This window comes from Moschus berezovskii, chromosome 24 (assembly GCF_049115385.1).
Source record: "Moschus berezovskii isolate FMDL1 chromosome 24, NW_MosBer_1.0, whole genome shotgun sequence".
Lineage (NCBI taxonomy): Eukaryota > Metazoa > Chordata > Mammalia > Artiodactyla > Moschidae > Moschus > Moschus berezovskii.
Window position 1 is genome coordinate 4,638,628 of NC_142483.1, and position 24,347 is coordinate 4,662,974.

Genomic DNA, 24,347 nt, shown 5'->3' on the forward strand with positions numbered 1-24,347 from the left:
TTGATTGCCTGAGTTCTATGTTCTGAGGGTTCACCAAGTGTTTTGTCATAAACCCTGCTTTGTTTTCTGCTCAGTATATAAAGTCTCCCAGCTGGCACCTTGCTAGCATTTTACTCACGGGCTGGGATACCTCTACCAAAATCCAGCTTTCTTTGTTTCTTCCCAGTTTGGTTTCTAGCAGCCACACCCTTCCTCACAGTAGAGTGTGGAATCCTATGTTCACTTGAATATCGTATTTAAATACAGTATATTTTAAAATGAATTACTTCCTTTCATATAGAGTTCTGCCTTTCTCTCCACCCTTCTCTCTCAAAAGCCTGGGCTTTGAGGGTTTGTTTGTTAGGTGTTTGGAAGATGGTAACACCTGACTCAGGTGGAGTGGGAACTCTGGCTTAGCCCTCCGGTGGGTACACCAAGAGGCTCTGGACAACCACCAGTAGGAACTCCAGCTTCCCATTCGTCCTTATCCACAATTACCCGTCACATATAGTACTTCTCCTCAGTTCATTCAGACATGAAACCTGATACGAGGAAGCCCTCTTCCCACAGTGCTCACCTCTAAACATTTATTGGTTGTTAAGAAGCTCTCCCTTTTATGGAGGGAAAGAGACACGTATTTTGTGATCCTAGGAGATCTCATCTATTGAAGCCTTGGACTTCAAAACAGAAGAGAGAGGCCTGAGAGGGCCTTAGTGGCAAAACAGCAATATGAAACACGTTTTTAATACTCTCTGCGCTTGGTTTTTGCAACTTTTCATTAGACTGATCCTGTCACTTAGGGTAAATGTTTCAGTTAAAATGCTATTTCAAAGAGCCAGCAGCCCCGAGGCTTAAAGCAATTGTGAGGAATAAAGTTGTTGCCAAAGAGCCCAACCCCATTTTCCAAGGAACGCTTGGTAGGACTCCCCCTGCCTGCCTCCCCTGGGCTGCAGAAAGCTGGATTTGACCCAGAGGTTGACACTGTTACTCTGGGTGCTTTGACCCACATTCATACTGACTGTTGCTTGAAGGATCCTGTCCTGGGTATCCCAGGGAGATCTTGATATCAGCAGCTTCTACTTCTGTATTTTGATGATGGCTGTAATATATCCTTAGCTCAGATTCCACTAAACAGGAAGTCTAAACTCTTATATTTGAAGACAGGTTGGGTGAACAATCATCAGAGATGTTGTAAACTGAGTAGTAGGGTTGCCCTAGATCAGTGATAAACTGTTTTTTTTTAGACTGGGTGTCCCACGGGAGGAACTCAGAGATCACTCTGGGGTAATAATAATAACTGGGAAACAGTAATACAAAACACAGTCCTCTGTGCTCATGACTACCGCTCACCAAGACCATCCCCATGGAAAAGAAATGCAAAAGAGCGAAATGGCTGTCTGAGGAGGCCTTACAAATAGCTGTGAAAAGAAGAGAGGCGAAAAGCAAAGGAGAAAAGGAAAGATATAAGCATCTGAATGCAGAGTTCCAAAGAATAGCAAGGAGAGATAAGAAAGCCTTCCTCAGTGATCAATGCAAAGAAATAGAGGAAAACAACAAAATAGGAAAAACAAGAGACCTCTTCAAGAAAATTAGAGATTCCAAGGGAACTTTTCATGCAAAGATGGGCTCGATAAAGGACAGAAATGGTATGGACCTAACAGAAGCAGAAGATATTAAGAAGAGGTGGCAGGAATACACAGAAGAACTGTACAAAAAAGATCTTCACGACCAAGATAGTCACGATAATGTGATCACTGACCTAGAGCCAGACATCTTGGAATGTGAAGTCAAGTGGGCCTTAGAAAGCATCACTACGAACAAAGCTAGTGGAGGTGATGGAATTCCAGTTGAGCTATTTCAAGTCTTGAAAGATGATGCTGTGAAAGTGCTGCACTCAATATGCCAGCAGATTTGGAAAACTCAGCAGTGGCCACAGGACTGGAAGAGGTCAGTCTTCATTCCAATCCCAAAGAAAGGCAATGCCAAAGAATGCTCAAACTACCGCACAATTGCACTCATCTCACATGCTAGTAAAGTCATGCTCAAAATTCTCCAAGCCAGGCTTCAGCAATATGTAAACCGTGAACTCCCAGATGTTCAAGCAGGTTTTAGAAAAGGCAGAGGCACCAGAGATCAAATTGCCAACATCCGCTGGATCATGGAGAAAGCAAGAGAGTTTCAGAAAAACATCTATTTCTGCTTTATTGACTATGCCAAAGCCTTTGACTGTGTGGATCACAATAAACTGTGGAACATTCTGAAAGAGATGGGAATCCCAGACCACCTGACCTGCCTCTTGAGAAACCTGTATGCAGGTCAGGAAGCAACAGTTAGAACCGGTCATGGAACAACAGACTGGTTCCAAATAGGAAAAGGTGTACGTCAAGGTTGTATATTGTCACCTTGCTTATTTAACTTATATGCAGAGTACATCATGAGGAACGCTGGGCTGGAAGAAGCACAAGCTGGAATCAAGATTGCTGGGAGAAATATCAATAACCTCAGATATGCAGATGACACTACCCTTATGGCAGAAAGTGAAGAGGAACTCAAAAGCCTCTTGATGAAAGTGAAAGAGGAGAGTGAAAAGGTTGGCTTGAAGCTCAACATTCAGAAAACAAAGATCATGGCATCTGGTCCCATCACTTCATGGGAAATAGATGGAAAAACAGTGGAAACAGTGTCAGACTTTGTTTTTTGGGGCTCCAAAATCACTGCAGATGCTGATTGCAGCCATGAAATTAAAAGACGCTTGCTCCTTGGAAGGAAAGTTATGACCAACCTTGATAGTATATTAAAAAGCAGAGACATTACTTTGCCGACCAAGGTCCGTCTAGTCAAGGCAATGGTTTTTCCCGTGGTCATGTATGGATGTGAGAGTTGGACTGTGAAGAAAGCTGATCGCCGAAGAATCGATGCTTTTGAACTGTGGTGTTGGAGAAGACTCTTGAGGGTCCCTTATACTGCAAGGAGATCCAACCAGTCCATTCTAAAGGAGATCAATCCTGGATGTTCATTGGAGGGACTGATGCTAAAGCTGAAACTCCAATACTTTGGCCACCTCATGAGACGAGTTGACTCACTGGAAAAGACTCTGATGCTGGGAAAGGTTGGGGGCGGGAGAAGAAGGGGACGACGGAGAATGAGATGGCTGGATGGCATCACCGACTCTGTGAACATGAGTTTGAGTGTACTCCGGGAGTTGGTGATGGACAGGGAGGCCTGGCGTGCTTTGATTCATGGGGTCGCGGAGAGTCGGACACGACTGAGCGACTGAACTGAACTGAACTGAACGGAGGAGAAGGGGCAACAGAGGATGAGATGGTTGGATGGCATCACTGGCTCAACGGACATGAGTCTGAGCAAACCCCGGGAGACAGTGAAAGAACAGAAGCCCAGCGTGCTGCAGTCCATGGGTCACAAAGAGTCGGACACAGCTTAGTGACTAAACAACAACATGTGGTCTACTTAAAATAAATTTTTAAAAAAGAAACAAGAAAGAAAAGACAAGAAACCAAGTCCCTTCAGACATAATGATGTTCTTTGAAATGGCAATTTTAGGAAAAAGGATCCTATTGGGTGTGTCCTCAATTAATCTCTGAACTTAGCTTAGGGCCAGCTGGCTTCAGAAGTCCAAAGATGAGACACCAATCCTTGATAAATCTCTGCCCTACATCCTTGTCTTGAGACAAGCAATGGACCCATTTCTTTACCTTAGAACAGTACCATAGATCCCAGTAGAACAAATGTGGAAGAGAAACTGAAACCTTTAAACCATTCAACGTGAGGGAATCTTCTAGAAATTTCCTAAGGAAAAGTCATGTTTCACTCACATGTACTCAGTCTACTCAGAAGTTACTACTCTAAAAATAGGTACCAAGTTCAGCTCAGGAGGCCACTCTGAAATCCTTACACTGGTAATTCTTTGAGCCCACTGAACATGGGGCTTCCTGAGAGTCTGGGGTCCCTCTGCCTGAATTCATGTGCTTCCTGCAGTTAGACCTGCGCTCTGGGAGGCCAGTGTTTCCACATCGTAGCTTTACTGAGTGGGCTCAGGCTGACGCCTTCATGGCCCTGAGAGTCTTCTCATCCACGAAAGCTTCACCTTCAACTACCTACAGCACCTGATCTCTTCTGGAGGACTTTGTGAGGTGTCTCTTACTATACATGAAAGCCTTTGGAAATTACCCACAGTGAGGGTCTGGAGATCAGAACAGTAAGTAATGGCTCCTTTCAGAATCCTTTTTCTAGCCTACCACTTAGCTGGATCCCCATGTACTTCATTCGTTAAGCACTTTATTAGCTAACCATTTATAACTCTATTCAACATCCTGAAACTGCAATACTTTGGCCACCTCATGCGACGAGTTGACTCACTGGAAAAGACTCTGATGCTGGGAAAGGTTGGGGCCGGGAGGAGAAGGGGACGACGGAAAATGAGATGGCTGGATGGCATCACCAACTCTGTGGACATGAGTCTGAGTGTACTCCAGGAGTTGGTGATGGACAGGGAGGCCTGGCGTGCTGTGATTCATGGGGTCGCGGAGAGTCGGACACAACTGAGTGACTGAACTGAACTGATTCAACATCCATCTTCCCCCTTAAGCTGTAAGCTCCACTATGGCAAAGACTTTATCTGCTTTATTCATTTCTATGTTCCCAGGACCTTGCAGAACACCAGGCACACAGTAGATGATCAGTATATGTTTGTTGATTGACTGATGTTAAACTAATCTCTTCCTATCTTAGGGCTTTAGGTTTTTTTTCTATAAAATGAGGGGATAAATTAAATCATCTCAAAATCCATACCAGATGGAACTAAGATGTATCATGATTTGTGAAGAGTACTGATGTTTCCTACCTGCTGTGAAATGCATTAAAAACGTGAGATGCATTGTTGGATGCATAGAAGGATGGATAAAAATGGCATAAAGGAAGCGTAATACAAAGCTAATTGTAGATAAGGTAGTGACTCTAAGTTATTCAGTTACTACAGAGTTACTTCAACTTTCTGTGTAGTTCAAGATTTTCAAACTAAAATGTTAGGGGAAAAAATGTGGTGTTCAGAACAGCCTAAAGCAAGATTTTGGTAGAAAAAAAAGGCAAATAATTCAATATGCTGCTGCTGCTAAGTCACTTCAGTCGTGTCTGACTCTGTGTCCGACTGCCAGGCTCCCCCGTCCCTGGGATTCTCCAAGCAAGAACACTGGAGTGGATTGCCATTTCCTTCTCCAATGCATGAAAGTGAAAAGTGAAAGTGAAGTTGCTCAGTCATGTCTGACTCTTAGCGACCCCATGAATTATAGCCCACCAGGCTCCTCTGTCCATGGGAGTTTCCAGGCAAGAGTACTGGAGTGGGGTGCCACTGCCTTCTTTGATAATTCAATATAAAAGTCATCAAAATTAGAAATAGAACAAAGAGACAAAATAGATGTATACATTTTAATAGAATTGTGTGAACTTGCAAAAATTTTATGTTAAGTAGTAGAGGCAATATATGTATGGTTAAGAGTTTCAAGGAGAGAGCAACTTTGGGGGACACCAAGTTGGGCCAAAAGTGTTTCAAGGAGTAGGTGATATTTCAGCTGGGCTTTGAAGGATATACATAATTTGGATGGGTAATGAGTTTAAGGAAAGGAATTTTGTTTATATTTTTGGTCACATCTTGCGGCATATGGGACCTTAGTTCCCAGACCAGGGATCCAACCCTCACCCCTGCAGTGGAAGTGTGAAATCTTAGCCATTGGACTGCCAGGGAAGTCCCAGGAATAGACTTTTTAAGGGGCTGAGGACAGCTGAACATTTTCATAAAGTGAGCATATGTGTGGAGCAAGAAAACAAGCAACAACAGTGAATTTCACATCAGCTACAACTAAACAGGGAAAGGCAAGGTTGAAAAGGAATGATAATGATAAATAATATGACTAGGATCTTCCTTATAGATCAGTATTTGAGGTACCTGCACAGAGCACTTTCCATGTATTTATCTCACTTAATCCTCTCAACAAACATTAGGTGTTACAACTAAAATAGTTGCTAGCAAGGAAACTAAGGTTTAGAGAAGTATATAGTCATTTGCCCAAGGTCACACAGCTAACAAACAGTGGAACCAGGTTTGTCTGTTTCCCGTGGTCATGTATGGATGTGAGAGTTGGACTGTGAAGAAAGCTGATCGCCGAAGAATTGATGCTTTTGAACTGTGGTGTTGGAGAAGACTCTTGAGAGTCCCTTGGATTGCAAGGAGATCCAACCAGTCCATTCTAGAGGAGATCAATCCTGGGTGTTCATTGGAAGGACTGATGCTAAAGCTGAAACTCCAATACTTTGGCCACCTCATGCGACAAGTTGACTCACTGGAAAAGACTCTGATGCTGGGAGCGATTGGGGGCGGGAGGAGAAGGGGACGACAGAGAATGAGGTGGCTGGATGGCATCACTGACTCGATGGACATGAGTTTGAGTGAACGCTGGGAGTTGGTGATGGACAGGGAGGCCTGGCGTGCTGTGGTTCATGGGGTCGCTAAGAGTCGGACACGACTGAGCGACTGAACTGAACTGAACTGAACTGAAAGTCCAAACCTCTAACCACTAGGTATACTGCCTCCCTGGAAAAAGTGAGGCTAGACTCTAGGGGCCCTTACATCCCAAAGTAAGGAACTTAGGCTCTCCTCCCTGAGCCTGGAGATCCACTGAAAGATTTTTTGGTGATAGAGATTTTTAAAAAGAAAACTGGCATAAAGAGGCAAGAGATGGAAGCTAGGAAACCCAATTAGGGAGCTGTCACAATAAAGTGTGAATAAAATAGCTGTGGGGACAGAATAAAGGAATAGCCTTTAAGCAGAAATAGTCTACTGACTTTTCCTGACTAATATTGAAATGTATTGAGAAAAATCACTGTTTTGGTATTAAGTATTCAAATTAAAAGTATCATTAGATCCCAAGCATTGTATTGTATTAGCCTAGTGAGGCTCCGAGGACAAATAAATACACATTTATTTATTTATTTATTTATTGTCATTCCAGTCCACTTGCCAAGCTGCAAAGGCCTCAGGGAGAGTTTGAGGGTCTTCAGCATGTTGACAGGTCAGGCTTGTGTGAACCGCCCACGGGGCTCCTTTGGGTCCCGTCTTGCAATTCTCTGTCACTGGTGATGATCTCCAGAGTGGATTCAAGAGGTCCAAACCCAACTTTCCCATCAGTAATCTGATAGAGCTAATCTCCCTTCCCCCAGAACTGGATCTAGAGCAGTTAGGGTTTGTTAGGCTGTCACTGATCATCATCCTTGATCCACTGGGATGGCTGTGGCTTTCTGCTGGGAGCTGCCCTGAGGAGTCAGCTGGAGGGTGGGAATTCTTATCAAAACAGATGTGTGCAGATATGGAGGTGGACGAAAATTCCCAGAGAGGTGCTGCTCCCTGGGGGACATTCATTTACATGTGGGCGGAGTCCCTGAAACGGCTGTCTGGTGTTCCCTCCTCCCCCTCTCTCGGCTATTTCCCCGATCAAGTGACACACTGGGGAGTACGGACCATGAAACAGGAGAAGAAAAGACTATTGAAGATAGAGACCAGTGGACAAGCATAAATGAGCGTGTGTGTGCGCATGTGTGTGTGTGACTACATCACTACGAAGCAAGTTCTCAGACAGTGAGAGGGTGTTGAAGAAGGGTCTACCAGAGAGAATGAAGAACTGCATGATTTCCCCACATGTTTACAAACAACAGGTTTTGAAGTCCAGGGAGACGTGTAGGAGGAAGAGCACTATCCGAGCCTGAGCCCAAAGCTCAGACCCTCGGAAGTCACTTATAATGAGGAATAGGCTCAGGGGTCTGTTGTGAAAAACTGAGCAAACTGAGAGATTAATCGGTGCTTTATAAACTATAAAGTGCCTTTAAAGTCCAAGGCGCTACATGAACTGCAAAATACTACACAGACGTAAGGGAGAATGATCACAATTATTTGAGGAGGAAAACATTATTCTGAATGTAGTCTGTTACCTGAGAATTAGACGGTAAGAAGGCCATTTTAAACAAACAACAGAATTTGCCTGTTGAAATGTATCGTCTCTCTTTCAGAATCTTATTGATCTTATACTCTTGATGGGGCTTGACGTTTATTTCAAAGAGAAACTATTCAAAACCTACGAGACTCCTTCTCTGGGATTCATTTCCTTTGAAACCAGTTTACAAGCCACAAAAAAATATGATCTCACTAATTTGTAGTCACCTTGTGTTTTGAACCTTACATGTTATCTTGCTTAATCATGAGAGCTGAGTATAAAAGAATTTTAAGTGTTTTTTAAAAATCAAAATTCCGTTTCTAAACAATGATTCTTAATCATTTTCGGGGTGTGTTGAGGACCTGCCAAAGCGCACAACACACAGAACAGTTGGCGTGGGAATTTCTAGGTTCCGGGGCAAAGAACTCTGGATCTTCCAAGAGTTACAGAAGTTCCAGTTTGCGGACTCCAGTTGTTATTGCCATTCAGTTGCTAGCTAAATCGTGTCCAACTCTTTGAGACCCCGTGGACTGCAGCACGCCAGGCTTCCCTGTCCTTCACTGTCTCCTGGAGTTTGCTCAGACTCGTGTCCATTGAGTTGGTGATGCTCTCTGAGGGTTACAGATCTGAGGGCAATTATTTTCTGAGCATAAGCAGCAGGTTTGTTGGAACAAATGTTCGGCCTCCCCAGAGGAGCTGGTTGAGGGAAACCACACCGCTGTCGGGAGGATCATATGGTATGAGTGTCTAAAAATTAGTCCATTAGAGTCATAGGGGGTCTGTGCAGTCATTTCTGTAGCTGCAGTGGCTTCTGGCCTGTGTGTGTGTTTGTGTTCGTTGCCAGTGGGATGTTTGCTGCTGCTGCTGCTAAGTCGCTTCTGTCGTGTCCGACTCTGTGCGACCCCACAGACGGAAGCCCACCAGGCTCCCCCGTCCCTGGGATTCTCCAGGCAAGAACAGTGGAGTGGGTTGCCATTTCCTTCTCCAAGTGGGATGTTTAGGCGGCAGCTTTTGCCTCCCCAGCTGTCTGCCCTCAACTCAATTTCGCCAACTCAATGTGGAAGAGCCATAGCCCTAGGAAAAGGCATCGGATGGGCTGACAGTGCTCTTGGGGTCCAGATGTTTACAGGAGAGGAAGAGAGGCATGACCGGCGTTTGCGTAGCTGTTCTCAAAGGAGTCCTGGCCAAGCGGGGGTGGGGGTTGGCGCTTATGCTGCTCTTCTCTGTGTGAGATGGAAGGGATATCTTATGGTTCTCTCACATGCTGACCAGTGTTAGAAACAGACTTCAGGTGAACGCCCTCATTTAACGCTTAACCTCCTCAGAAAGATAGTATTATTCTCATAGATCAGAAAACCAAGGTAAGGAAAAGCTGACACAAAGTCAGTTAGCTAACAACTAGCCAAGCAAGGAATTAAACTCAGATGTAAATTGAGAACTCCTTTCACTGCCCAACACTGACTCTGCCATTTCTTCCCAGCCCCTGGGAAATGCTCCCAGGAGCTCCACCCTCGCTAGAAGCCCCTGGAAGTGAAAGAGACTCACTCATCTCACCAAGGACAGTGTCCCAAGCGGCTGGCCCATCGGATATCTGGGACTCAGACTCATTTGCTTCTATTACTAACTTCCTTCCTAACCTCGGCAAGCTCCGTAAGTTGTCTGTGTTTTCTAATCTGCAAAATGAAGAGGCTAGAACTAGATGAAACTTCCCACTGAAAAACTCAGTGAAAGCGCTCCCCCTATTCCCAGTGGCTGGCAGGCCTCCCAACCCCGTGGGGTGCTCACGGCTCCCCCTGGGTGCCACCTTCTCTGACCGCCTGGCTAGAAGGAAGCGCCACTCCAACCACATGTATGGCTGTTGTCCATGTTACACTCCCTTGGCTCATCTTTTCCACTTCCTTTCCATATTTTATCTGATTTCCTCAAATCTTTTTGCCTATCTCCTATATAGTTCTCCAGTGTAAGAATAAACCAATTTATGTTTTAATTCCTCCACAGCAGACAGTTGGGTGTTTCCATTTTTCACTAACAGTGCTGACACTAATATTCTTTAGGTTGCCTCCTTGACTACATGTGTAAGAGATTCTCTAGAATGAATGTCCAGAAATGAAATTGCTGAGCCAGGGGGTTTGTATATTAAGTATTGCCAAATGGTTCCCCAAAGTGCTGGTGCTAACATACGTTCCCACTTGCAATATGCTTGTTTCTCATATCCTCACCAATCCTCTCAAGCTTAACAGTCTTCCAAACCAACATTCTGACTGCATTAGCCTCATGGCACTTAATGTTTTCCACTTTATATTTGTTTATATGCTACCTCCCCTCCTGGGCTACAACTTTTGAGGGCAGAAGCCTTGCTTAACTCAAAGAATTCACTGAGCTTAGTAAGGACGCAGTAAAGGGTTGTGAACAAATAAACAGTGAGCAGAACCGAATCTGTCTTGACCCAAGGAGGTGGAGATCCCATGAGGGGAGGGATGAAGCATCTATCGCTCTTCATCTAGGGTGAGGATGTGGGTAGGGAATCCCCATCAGCTGCGGCGAAGGTGGCACAGTGGTCAGAGCTGGCTGACAAACCAGAGGTTTCAACATCTATGGAGGGCCGTCTCCAACCTTTGGAGATGTAAGCTCTAGATAATTTTTTATCATGGTATTCATCAAATATTTACTGATTGCTGAGAGTAGCAAATTTCCCCGTCTCTGGGCTTGTATTTTTATACATCAAGATTGCTGTTTCTGAATGGAACTCCCCCACCTCTGGCCCCACCCCGTTACCAAGGGCTGGATAGGATCCATGTGTCCTTTGGACTAGGAAGTTGTGTGACCTCTGGTAAATGCCTCCCCCTTCTGACACCCCAGCAGTTCCAGGCTGACTCATTTTCTAAATAAGCCACTTGTGGCTTTTGCTCTGACATCACATGTGGAAGAATGAGTAATTTTTTAAGAACCAGAGTTATATTTGATCAGAATAAGATGCATTGTGTATGTTACTCATGGTTCTAGGACAAGGGGTCAACACTGGTAACAAGTACCCTAACCTTCTCCCACCCCTCCTTTCCCTGGGGCCAAGGGACAGAGAGAAGGCAAAAGGAGGAGGAAGGTATGGATGTGAAGAATTTTTGTGTACATTTCTAATTTTGTTATCACATTATGTACAGTTCAATAAAACTGTACCTTGCTGCTTCTGCTAGATTAAATAAAAATAATGTCACAAAGTAAGCAAGGCCATGGGGCTCGGCTCCTTGGGTTCAAAGCCCAGCTCCACCACAGACCAGCTGGGTGACTTTGGGCAAGTCATTGACTCTTGATTTGCTTCCATTTCCTCATCTGTAAAACAATAATAGCATCTATCACATTGCAAGGAACAAATGAATTGATATATGTTGAGTGCTTAGGATTGTGCCCAGAACTTAGCAGCCACTGTTGGCTATATTAGTAAATATTTCCTTGAATCCATCACAGTGTTTAGGCTCAAAAGAAATGCTCAATAAATACTTTTTAATGAAACAAATTCATTCTATTAAAACACATTTGGAACAGGGGATGGGGAAAGAAGTGACAGCAAGTGGGAGACTCTTGGTTGGAAATGGAAGCAACCATGGAGATCAATTCCCTTGAGCTCAGGTATTACCCTCCCACCCTCCTCTTGTTTTGTTGCCTATGTGCACCCAGGTTATGTGCGTTGTGGTGGGAGAAGGGCTGTCCCCCAGGTGTCACTCAGTGGAGGTTCTACGTGCTGTTTTTTAAGTGTTAAAAAGTCTGTAGAAGGACGTTAGGGTTAAGACTCTGAACTGCCTCTGCAGGGGGTGCAGATTCAATCCCTGGTCAAGGAACTAAGATCTCACATGTGGTGTGGCACAGCTAAAAAAAAAAATTTTTTTTTTATTAAATACACAAATGTGCGTGTTAGTCGATCAGATGTGACCCCATGGATTATTGCCCATCAGGTTCCTCTGTCCCCAAGGGATTTTCCAGGCAAGAATACTGGAGTAAGTAGCCATTCCCGTCTCCAGGGGATCTTCCCCACGCAGGGATCGAACCGGGTCTCCTGCATTGCAGGCAGATTCTTTACTGTCTGAGTCGCCAGGGAAAGAAGCCCCAGTAAGCAAACAGATTAAAAAAAAGAAAGAAGAAGAGGCAGTTTTAGATCCTCAAACCCTGGGAGCCTGGGCTTAGTTCGGAGGGAGACCCAGGCACCAGAGGACTTCATTCTTGGACCTCTTAGCACCTACTGTTTGGGAGGAGTTAGCAAGGCCGCAGCATCAGGATGAGTATTATCTGGCTGAGTGGTTGGTGGGGTGGGCATCGTGTACAGGACATTATTTAGGTAAGATGTTAGTATCAGGGCAGATGCAGTGTGCATCTTCACAGCACTCGTGGTCGGGGTAACACACTCCTGAGCACCCAAGAGTCATGAGGAAGCCAGACTGAAATCCCTGCAGCGCAGACTTCTTCAGGATGCTGGGGGCCTGGGGACCCCATTCACCAGAGCACATCTGTCCTGCCTCATCAGCACCACCGTGTGGGTTGGAGCTGAGGAAACGGATGGACCTGACAAATGGCTCGGACTGGCCGCTACGGAAGGAAGGGTGCCACGTTTATTGTTAACAGAAAGGCTCTACATTCCGTACAACTGGTGGAACGGCTGAGTTACTGAAGGAGGTCCGGCCATCCTGGAGGAAAAGGTTCGCCCGGGCGATGTCAGGAAGTGTGGCCTAGGGAGCGTCTGAGGGACAGTCATGTTCTCAACCACGTGCAGAGACAGTCACACACACACCGACAGCTTCACCCTTTCTCTGCCCCCATTTGTGCACACTCGCGCGCGGGCCTCACCAACGCTGTCTCAGTCAACAGGGCGGCCTAGGGAAGACCTCACGGCTGAATCAAATGCTGGTGAATGCTGCTGCTTTTATTACACCAAAAGTCTTAACATTTATTTGGAGAGGAACACAAAACTTGGTGTACTGGCATGCATTCTCTACAGCACGGCTTCAGAGGAGCTCAAGACCACCAAGGTCCGCTCAGGAGGACCGCGCCAGAGGGGGTGGCGACGGGGTGGGGGTGGGGGCAGGGGGACCACAGGTCCTTGATCGCTGGAGTCAGCAGACCACAGGCGCTTCACCACCACAGAAGTCGAGGAACTGCGTGTGTTGGGCAGGGGTGTTTCCGACAGCTAAATAGGTGTGACAAGGGATCCGGGTGTGGGTGAGTCCCTGACACGTACAGCCTAGAATACCTGGGGGAGGGTAAGAATATTCTCCTCTCCAGACGGGCAGCGCTGACTACAGTGGGAGAGGGGCGTGCTTAGCACTGCATCTGAGCTCGGTGAAGCAGCCAGATGTCCTCGGTGAAGGGGGCACTCCGGTTTCACAAGGGAGAGTAAGACATGACGGCGCTATCACAGTAAGGCCACTAAAGTCACAGCAAACGGGAACCTCGGAGGAAGCTCTCACGACTACGGGAAAGGGGCTCGACCCTCTCTGACGCCAGGTGCCTCTCGCTGGTTAGGCACCTTGCCCTGAGACCGTCACCTGGCCTCTTGGTTGAGCTGTACCACGTCACTGAGCACAACGGGGCAGAGGATGGGGCCACGCACATCAAGGTCACGGGACATCGCCGCCGGTGTGGCGGACAGTTGCTGGCAAGTGTCTCGGACGCCTTCCCCGGTTGGGCCGGGGGCCCCCTGTGTGTCTGCAGAGCTAATCTGAAAAGAGGCTGGCAAAGGACTTCCTCAAGCTCCGGATGGTCTCTGCTTTGGCTTCATCCTCACCGGCTGAAGAGCGGAAGAAGGAGGATTCAGAGAAGCTGAAGGCATTGGTCAGGGACTGCGACTTGCTTGAAGAAGATAAAAACCAGAGAGAATGTGAGATGGTGGTGTTCCAGGTGAGGAAGGGAGGGACAGTGACACGGGGATACAACAACCGGAGCGCGCGCTCCCGCCCCAGGGAGACCGGGTGACCGAGGAGAGAGCCAGCGTGGGCAGGGCTCCCAGCCCTAGGAGGTCCCCACGTTCTCCTCCCCTGCAGCGCTGCTGGAGCAGGAAAGGACGGGGCCGCAGGGAGGCAGGGAGAAGAGAGGGGCTTGGGGTGCTTTCTTTTCCTTAATGCTAAAGCACCAACTGGGTAGGTACCAATCCAGGAACCTCACACCCTCGCCCTCTCTTGGATGAAATGCAGGAATGGGGGCCGGTGGACTCGTGTGCTCCCTCTCCCACCAACCGTCTGGGAGCGAGAGGAGCTGGTGCCGGAAGACCTGGGTCAACGTCTTGGTTCCAGCCCTCACTCACTACTGACCTTGGGAAGCCACGTGCCCCTCTCGGTTTCCTGTTTGCTTTCTTAATTCTGTTCTATTGATGTCTGGGAAAATGATCTCTAGGCCTTTTCAGCTCTTTCTAGTTTGCTTTTCTTTCTCTGATTCCTAAAGAACCTCTGAACTTCGCACAAACTCTAACGCTTCCATGGACCATCCTTCCAGTGGACATAATGGCCCTCACAGGCTTCCTCGGGGGAGAGCTGTGAGGTTCAGGGCGTCTAGGGGCCACAGAACTAGATATCAGGCCCACACGAGGTTACTGGGTAGTTTTCTCAGGAAAAAAAGCCCAAATCACACACATTTTAGGGACCGATTTTCCCCTGAGACACCAGTGATTCAGAGAAAAAAGCTGTGAAGGCCACAAGGTAGAGGGGGAGGCCAGGCCCAGCTCTTAGGAGGGGACATGTGGTCTGGGGTCCCCATGGCCATCTGCTTTCCTTCCTGACTTCAGCTTGTCTCTTTCCTGCTCGCCTCTGCCTCCAGAACTCCTCTCCCGGCGTCTCAGCGCTCCCAGCCCTCCCCTGAACTCGGGCGCTGCCCCAGAAACCCCTCTACCCGAGCGTGAGCCCATCTCTCCTCCCACGGTGACTGGCTCGGAACCCTGCCTTTCACTGGGCGGGGATGAGCCCCAACACGCCAGCTGCTGGCAGCGGGGACTCCTCTGCACGCACGGGCCGAGGGCACTGGGACCAGCCTCCCACTTGTCTGGCTCAGCCCAGGGGCAGTGACAAACCCAGAGATCTGCCCTCAGACTGCGGCCAGAGTCAGCTCAAGAGGAGGAGGGAGAGATTAAAAGGTCAGCAGGCAGAACATGACTAGGTTGAGGGGAGGCTGTGGGGCGGGCGAGACGTGGAAAGTGCCCGTGTCCCGGGCTGGGGAGCTGGACTGGGGGATGGCCTGCCCATCGTACAGGACTGAAAGACTCAGAGAGAGCAGTCATCGGCCACCCTCACCCGGCTCCGTCACTGATGAGCAGAAGGGCTTCAACAAAGAAACGCAGAGCTCTGAGCAGGGTTTCTAGGCTCTGTGCTGACTAGACTGTCTCTGAGAGTCTCGTCCGAGCCCCAGACTCCGCGGCCCCTGTCCTCTGTCCCCAAGAGTCTCATCTCTTTACTGAGATGCCCTCGTGGACTGCTTCCACTCCCCCGGGCGGTGGGGTCTGAGCTGACAGTGATGACACAGGTCTGCGTTTGGGCTGTTGGAGAGAGACATCCCGGGTCTAGGGGAGGTGGGACTGAGTCCTCTGGTGCTATCCCTCCCATATGCTGCTGCACTGTCTCCCAGGGGCCCCCAGTTCTGTCTTCTGAGGCCGGATAGTGTGGTGGGAGTCTCTGGGGTCACTATTGGTAATGAGGGAACCCAAGAGGATGGAGTCCCTCGGGGCCTGTATGTGGGCCTCTCCTTTGATGACCACACCAGAAACCAACCTCCTTCTGACCAAGCTGAAGGTAAAAAGTTGAGATGGATCTAACTACTTCCCCCTTTTCCTTCTGGGCAGCCTTGCTGATTGGCATACCCTGAACTGTGAGTCAGAGGCAGAAAAGAGAACTTTTTTTCTTTTTTAAGAAAGAGAGAGACACATACACACAGAGAGAAAAGGAATGGAAAAAAAGAGTGGGAAAGAGGATTAAAAAAAAACCAAAAACTCAAAACGCAAACCCTAAGTTAGTACAAGAATGGGAGACGGGGCAGTAACTGTCTTAATTGTCTGTCACTCCCCAGGAAGAAACGGGAGGGTTTGAGTTTCTAGCTAGACCTTAGAGTTTCACTTCCCTCTTTCTTACCCTCCCCAGCCAACCCGACCATGGCCCCCCAAAACACAAAACAAAACAAAAAAACCCATCGAAATCCAAACCCCCAAAAACCCCCACAAAAGTGTCTGTGGGAGGAGGTCTGACTGAAGGTGCTTCCTAGCAGGTCTGGACCCCCAGGAAGAGGGGAGGAGGGGAGCGGCTGAGCTGTCTCTTACTTGAGCTGTGGGTGAGGCTGGGGCTTCTGCGGTGGAGCAGCCGGGGGTGGCTGGGCCTCTGCCAGGGAGCTGCTGCTGGAAGGCGCATCTCCGTGGGTGGTGGGGCCGCCCGGCCGCGGAGGAGCCGAGGAGGAGGAAGAAGAGGAGGAGGAGGAGGAGGAAGAAGGTGGCATTGATGGTCCTGGGGGGAGCCGGCGTGGAGGCAGCACCTTGCCTGGGGGTTGCATTCCTTGGGGTTGCCCAGGGCCCCCTAGGTTCAGTACAAGAAAAACTTCATAATTTAACCATATCAAAGGGTTTCCTTATTAGAATCTACATCTTGAAGGGTGTGGTTATTTAATTATCAGAGGATAAAATCTGTCACAAGAAGCTGCTGGGGAGAAGCCTCCGGGGAGGCTCTGAAGGGCTCCAGCGTGAGTCCCTGGTTACCCCAAGGACACGACTCTAAGTGTGCCTCCTCAGACGCACAACACGTGGTCACAGCAGAAGTGGGAGCACAGCGCAGGAACTAGGGGATGAGCAGCCCCTTCGGGGGTGAGCTCTGCTACAGAAAGCCCCCAGACCACACACAGGGGCCACCCCTCTCCCCCAGAGCTTCCTCAGGTGTGGGCCAACCTGGACCGTGAGGTACTAGGGGGTCTCAAGTTCCACATGGCACACACAGCGTCGGGTGGTGGAAAGAGTCCTGGCCTGGGGATCAGAAAACCCCAGACACAGTCTGTCAGCAAGTCCCTGAGCTTGTCCCTGAGCAAGTCAGCTGACTTCTCTGGACCTCAGTGTTTCCAACCAGAAAACTGAACAGTTAAGATGCAGTCTTAGTTATCTTTCAAGAGGGTAGTGTATCAAAGATGACAATGGACAAGAACATTCTTCAGAAAGTATTCTGTGCCTTACAACCATCACTGACTTACACTGTGTGTTTTTAGAGTTGGCCTTAGTCCCAATCCACTCCATGCCTGGGTGTCTGGTTGCCACACCCCCAACGGGACTTTCTTTTAGCATTAACTGACGCCCATGACTAGGAACTTCCATGTCTAGGCAATTCTGCCTCTTAGTACCATCTTTAGGGGTTCCTGTCCCTCCCAGGTGTGTGTGGTGAAATTCTCCAAAACTCAAGACCCATTCTCTCCTGGAGATGTTGTGGGCACCAACTGGCAAAGAAGGGCCCCCCCCACCCCCACAGAAAAGGACAAGATCCCCTTTCTCCCAGAATGAGACAGAAAACAGTCTGGCAACCTGGAGATCTCATTTCTTAGTCTCAGTCCCAGAGTACCCATTCATGTGCCCGCTGGAAGGAGTGGGCTTACAGAAACGCAATGGACAGCTAAGACTTGTAACTTAGTTTTCTAGAAACACAGGGATACCTGTGGCCTCAGGAGAGGCAGAACCATACATCTATACCACTGTACATCCATGATTATAAGCCGATTTCCCCTCTACATGGTACAGCTTTCACTTTATCATCAATGACCAATTCATACCAGGGTTAGTTACACAGAGATAAACAAGTAAATAAATAATGGAATTTTGCACGTTGAAGAAGCTCGAGGTTCAAATCGGATAACTAGTAAAGATGACAGATTAGCAGATCACTTCATGTGAACCCATTTTTGCCTTTTCCAAAGCTTGGCATTGTTTGTATCAGCATTTTCTTGTCAAGTACTGCAGGTTGAGAGCTCAGTCTCTTGGACCAGACACCTGAGAGCTTTCCCACCTGTACAGAGATGCTTCAACAGCCAGAAACTACAACTTAACACTGAAGACAGATAAAACTTTTCCTTTATTGCACATTAAGCTGTACAAGAGTCACAAAAAAAGAGGTACTTCAATCACACTTCCAGCATTAAATGAGGTTCTCCCAGCCGGATTGGTACAAAAACGGGGGACAACGTCAAGAAAAGAAATGGGTACAAAACACCTGAACAGCACTCTTTTACTGTGATATGGTTGCCTCAGGCCACAGAGTTGTCCTCAGCATGCTGCCCGAGGGCACAGGACAGTCAGGGTGTGCGGTCAGCGGGTGTCTGACAGCGGGAGGAAGCCCGAGTTCTCCTCTCTCCCACCTGACAAGACTGGCCGACACCGCCCTGCAGTCCGACTGAATTCAAATGGCAACTTTGTGTTTGTGGCTCACGAATGTCACATGAAAAGCACCTGGATGTTCACACTGATCACATGCAAAGAAGCAACGCCATCATCAGCTCACTGCTTGAACAAAAATAAAATTAAAAAAATAAAATGTATTCCTCCGTTCTGGGAAATGTTTCTTTACTCCTTTCTATCATTTCGTCAGATCGGGAGGTATTTTCAGGACCTGATTCTTAGGCAGCCCACTTGGGAGTGCGGAACTGCACATCAGATATGCACCTATTCACAGCACACTGACCACCGTCGGCACCCACACAGCTAAGGGAGGAATCGCAGTCAAGAACAGTCACACTCAGTGCGTTTCCTTGCAGCTCGGAACCTGCCAGCAGCCAAGACGGGAAGCAGGGCACAGACCCCTGGACACAGGAGTCACGTTACATACCACCATCACCAGCAATTCCTCAGACCTGGCCATCCAGAAAAGGGACATGTCGTGACAGCAGTGAGGCGGGATGTGAAAGGAGAGCTCGAAGCACTTCTAAAAGGCAAACTGCTGGCGTGAACCCCCTCGGCCCATGGCCCTAGAGGAGGCAGCTCGGTGCCCCGTCCTGGCCTGGCCAGGAGACGGCAAGAGGAGGCACTGACCTGAGGCCTTGTGCAGGAACTGCCTCCTCCCTGCCCAGGAGATGCGTGTCAGAGGAGAGAGGACAAGAGGGGTGAGGGCTCTCCCAGAGCCCCGGCCCCAGACACACACGGGCTAACATCTGAGACAGCCCTTCTTAGGGAAGATGAAGCTCTTCAGTCTCTGGACTCAGGAGGGCTCCTGGAACAGCTGAAAACTAAAGCGGGTGCCTACCTTGCAGTTCAGGAGGCAGTGTACCCTGCTTGTGGAAAATGGGATAGTTCCAATTCGCTCCCAAGTTGCCATGCCTCGAGAGAGGCCAAAGGCAGCGCAATCGAGTCCTTCCCAGACTTTCAGCAGCTCCCAAATCGCTAAGGAATCACCTCTGTACACGGGTCAAGCTTTGGGGAAAATGAAGCAGCCTCGGTTCCACAGAAGCGCACAGATGGCCAATTCAGAAACAATTTAGGGGGACTGAGATGAACACAGAAAAAATACTCACAAAGTCACTTGATATTGCACATCAGCGGCCCCATTTGTTTTTTGTCTAATCTCATAGCTAATTAGTTAATAATAAAACGAGAGGTACACTGGGATGTCGAATACAGAACACATTCCTGGAGATAAGCTTGTTCTTTATAGTTTACGTCATCACTAGAAAACACAAGAGCTCCACGGGCACGGCCAGCCTATTCACAGAAACTCAAATGCACCAAAGTTTAGCAAATGGAGAAAAAGAGAGACGCCTTCAGATTCAACGAATGAAGCGATGGAAATGAGACCTTGGAAATCTCTTAAACTTCTAGCTATTTACCCGAGTCATGCAGAAAGGAAGCGAAAAGCACTGAAGATCCCAAGCACACTCATGGAGGTAAGCAGCGGGTGGGGAGAGGGGCGGTTTATCTGAGTCTGGGGGAAGAAGGAGGGGAGTCAGGTTTGGTCGTGCGGTCTCTGTTTCTCCCCTGCCCACCCCACCCCACCCCCAGCCCTACTGCACCCCGCATTGTGTAATACTTAGAAGAGAAAACACCATCAAACCACCCAAAGGCTAGTCACACTGAACCTGGGAGAGGCACAGTCCTTTTGTACACTGTTGACGGACAGCCCTGGATTCACGAGTTATACAGAGAAACGTTAAGTGGGCGTTACAAGCACGAACAGGAACAGGTGAAGGACCAGACAGAGGCGCTGACACTGCACGGGAAGAGCAGAGTCCAGTCAGCAGTGAGAGCGCAGAACGGCACCAGTGCGAGGGTCTGCGGCCTCCCTCCCCGCTTTCCTTTCTTTCCTCGTTTGTTTTTGGCTTAAAATTTCTGCTTTGAAAAAAGATTAACTACCCATCACTTTAAGAAGCTTGGACCTGTTTGGGCCCTACTGCAATGCCATTACAGTCGAGAATATACTGTAAACAACCTTGGGGGGCTGGCCGCTGAGGCGGGGTCTTGCTCGAGTCTGGATCCTTAAGTGTTCCACTCTGGAAGACAAAAATGCAAAAGAGATAAAAAATGAAACTCCAGGCAGATTCCCAAGAGAAACCCTGTGGCTCTGTGGCGGGGCTGCAGTGGGATCCACTGGGATCTGGCCCAAGGGCTTCAGCTGTCTGCAAACACCTCAAGGGGGTTCTCAGCCTCTGGCGTATTGCTGGGACCTAAGTGAAGGCAATCTGGGGCTGAGAACCACTCTGGCAGGCAGTGTCTGAGACCCTTACCCCCTTTTCCTTTCCCTTCCTTCTAGACCCTTTCTAGAAACTTCCAAGAGCATCTGGCTTCTTCTCTGGGAGCTGCCTGAGGGCCAGCTACCCTGGGACTCACGGCTGGCTTCTGGGGGAAGGATCAGTCCCAGTGCCAGCCGGGGCTGGGCCAGGTGACGGCTTAAGCCCTGGTGCTAACTCCTGCAGAGTTGGCTGACTCAGGGGTCAGAGCCACTCTCTGGGCTGGGCTGGAACTCCCACAGGGAGGGACCTGAAGGAGGGGGGCCGTCTTTTGTTTCCCAGGACCCTCCTTACCCAGAGGGAAGGAGTAAGACCTTACTGTTTGTAAAAGTGCTCAAGGCCAAGCTGTTTTTCCCTCTCTAACAGCATAATTGCATTTTATCCAGCACCATGGCTCCACTCCCAGGCTTCCTCTCCTCCCAGCTGTGATTCTGATTATGCCCCGTCAGGAGCAGAGACGCCTGTGACTTCAGTTTATCTACCGTTTGCACTGAAGGCAGGGAGCATGTGGAGCCTGAATTCAGCTCAGGGAAGATGCTCCTCGAGGCGGGGGTCTGCCAAGTGTGCTGACGGTGATGTCACAGCGGGAGCTTCGGAAGTGAGGCCGGGAGAGGCCCTGCAAGTCCTCTGCACCCCTACTTCCTCTTTCAGTGCTCCTCTCCCTTGTGACAGGCCACCCCACCAGCCCTGCTCCCACATTAAAACTGTTCCCCATTCCCATGGGCCCCTGATCTGGCCTTCTATCTCCCTTCCTGCTGCTGCAGGCCTGTTTTCAGCTCCACTACTGGGAGAACAAAACGACCACTCTCGCCAGGGTCACGGTCTTTCAACAACAGCATTGCCTACAGCTGTTCTACCAACAGGATTTCAGGCAGTAGAAGGCAGGGGGGCCTCTGAAATGTCTTTGGTGCCACTGCACCAGAGGGTGCCCATTCTATCCACAATCCCGACCTCTTACAGATCACAGCAAGAACGCCCACACTTCCCTTTCCCTTCTTCCAAGGCTTGCATGGGGCCTTCAAGGTGGGTCTCACCCCTGACCCTGAAATCCCCATGCCCAACCAGCTAGAGTGCACACCTTCCAGCCAGCCATCAAGGCCCACCAGGTTTTCTGTCTTGGCATCCAAGATTCACTATTTCCTCTTGACCAACTCTGGTCAGGCCTGTATCACTTCTTGTTCAGACTACTAGAATAGTCTCTCAATTCTTCAGTCTCCTTTACAATCCATCTTCTGGATACCTACTATCCTCCTAAACTCCTTCTCTAATTGTATCACTTTACTGCTCTAAATGGGCTTCCCTTGTGGCTCAGATGATGAAGAATCTGCCTACAATGCAGAAGACCCGGGTTCTATCCCTGGATCAGGAAGAGCCCCTAGAAAAAGAAACGGCTATCCACTCTGGTATTCTCGCCTGGAGAATTTCCTGGACAGAGGAGCCTGGCGGGCTACAGTCCACGGGGTCGCAAAGAGTCAGCACAACTGAGCAAGTAACATTTTCACCGCTCTGAATAATTTACAGCTAACACTACACACGTGCCAGGCAACATGATGGACAATTTTATGCAGTATTTCTCTTAAGCTTCATAGCAGCTCTCCAAGGTATCAGCATCCCTGAGTTTTAGATAAGGAAGCTGAGGCCCAGCTAAGTCAGGTAATACAGAGGCAGCTGGCACGTGAGCCCAGGCAGTCTGACCTCCGCCATCCGTTGCCCAAAGGATGACGTCTGCATTTTTCAGGCTGACACCACAAACTTGCTTCAGCATGGCTGGACTGGCCCCTTGAGCCTCTGTCCCTCATGTTCTAAATGTGCCTGCTCCTTCCAGCCTGACCCTTCACTGCTTGTTCTCTAGTCTAGGCCACTCCAGTGTTTATGACAAGTACCCTCCAGAAATACCTTCTCTCCTTTTCAACCAATCCAATCCCACACATCCTGGAGGTCTGAGTCAAATTATTCCTCATTTGTGAAATCTCTCTTCTGATTGCCCCTTTTGATTGTGGTCTCCTCTCTCAAATGCTATAACAGCACTTAACAGACTGTCTTGTTATCCTCTTGAAGACTGTTTCTATCGCCAGATCCTTGACAGCAAGGACGATGAGTCTTCACCTTCTCATGAATTCCTAACAATTACAGTGCCCATTTTTTCCAAAGAAAAATTGGGATGTATGGCCTGATTTGGTAACTCTTTATTTAAAAGGTAAAACAGCTAAGATTGGGACTATTTTGGAAAGTTTAGGACTATCGTCATTCTACCAACGTCACCACGCACAGGACTGAGCACATAAGAGGTCCCTAATGCCCGCTTATTCGATAAATAACCATGCGACCACAGTAAAGTCCAAAATGAAGTAGGGTATGAGTCTTTCAAGAGAAAGATGTCGTTAAACCGGAGATGTCAAACCACCCCGTATCCGGGATCAACTCTGATGGACAGCTCTGAAAATGCCCAGGTTAGAGAATTAGAACATGAGGCCTGCTACCTGTGCCTGCCTGCTCGGCGCAGAAGGGAAATTCAAAACAATCCTCAAAGAAGCAGAAATGGTCTCCATCAAGACTTAGTCATCCAGTCAAGTTAGTGACACTTCGGGCCCCAGAGTTCTTCCCCATCGTGAGCTCTTCCTTCCCCTGGCCTGGCTGCCAATTGGAAGAGGAGACTATAGGGTGGGGTGTGGTAACGGACACACAGGACCCCAGGGCTGCCTTTTGAGCCGAGCGGCCTATCAACCCTACTGCCCAACACACACACATATACACACATACACACTCCATTGGGTTTCCAACAGTCAGTCTTTAAGACTGGGCAGCAGAGTGGAATTTGGGCCTTGGGGTTAGGAAGATGTTGGGTTTAAATCTAAATTTCCCACTTACTAGCTGTGTGACCTTGGGCAAGTTATTTTCCCCCTCTGCACCCATCTTTCTTCAAATGGTTTCTATGATATAAAGGGATATTATCCACCTATCTATCTACTACTGCCTATGCATCTATCTACTGAGAAATCTATGAGTACCTGTTCCTGGCAGGTGCTACATAAGACACTACAGATGACGGTAATGGTGATGCCGGCGGGGGTGGGGTCCTTCCTTCTGAAGCTCTGTCATCTCTTAGGTCTCACTCTCATTGTGGAATACCCGCTTCGGGGTGCTCCTGTTCCTGGGCTTCGGGGAACTTGACTCAGCTGTGACGGCACAGTCTCCTCTGAGCTCCCTGACACGCCACTGGTGTCACAGTCTCACTGCCTGAGATGAAGTGTTGTTCAGTCGCTCAGTCGTGTCCAACTCTCTGTGACCCCTGGACTGCAGCACGCCAGGCTTCCCTGTCTTTCACCATCTCCCGGAGTTTGCCTAAATTCATGTCCATTGAGTTGGTGATGCCATCCAATCATCTCATCCTCTGTCGTCCCCTTCTTCTCCTGCCTTTGATCTTTCCCAGCCTGAGATGGATACTCATATGAAAGACAGAGAAACTCATGCAGTTTGTGGAGCCACTAGACTGGCTCTTGCTGGTCCCCTCCCCCAGGGCCTCACCCTGTACCCCTGACAGCTGCCCATGAAACACCTCAAACTCTGCTCAGAACAGCTTAAGACGCTCTCCTCCCAGAGAATTGCTATTTTCAGAGAAGGTTATGGAAGACCACAGGGCACAAGGGCAGAACCAGGGCCAGTGGGAAA

At 48.7% G+C, this 24,347-nt stretch overlaps 1 protein-coding gene across 1 annotated transcript in view; it reads right to left on the minus strand.

Annotated features, from left to right (window-relative positions):
- Positions 1-12,567: 12,567 nt before the first annotated feature.
- SYN2 (synapsin II) overlaps positions 12,568-24,347 on the minus strand; it is a 163,715-nt gene continuing 151,935 nt past the window's right edge. The window contains exons 11-13 of the mRNA XM_055413563.2: positions 20,381-20,441; positions 16,258-16,507; positions 12,568-13,811 (exon numbers count right to left, since the gene is read on the minus strand). Of these exons, the coding sequence (XP_055269538.2) occupies positions 13,676-13,811; positions 16,258-16,507; positions 20,381-20,441 (447 nt within the window). The 3' untranslated portion in view covers positions 12,568-13,675. The remainder of the gene's footprint in view (positions 13,812-16,257; positions 16,508-20,380; positions 20,442-24,347) is intronic.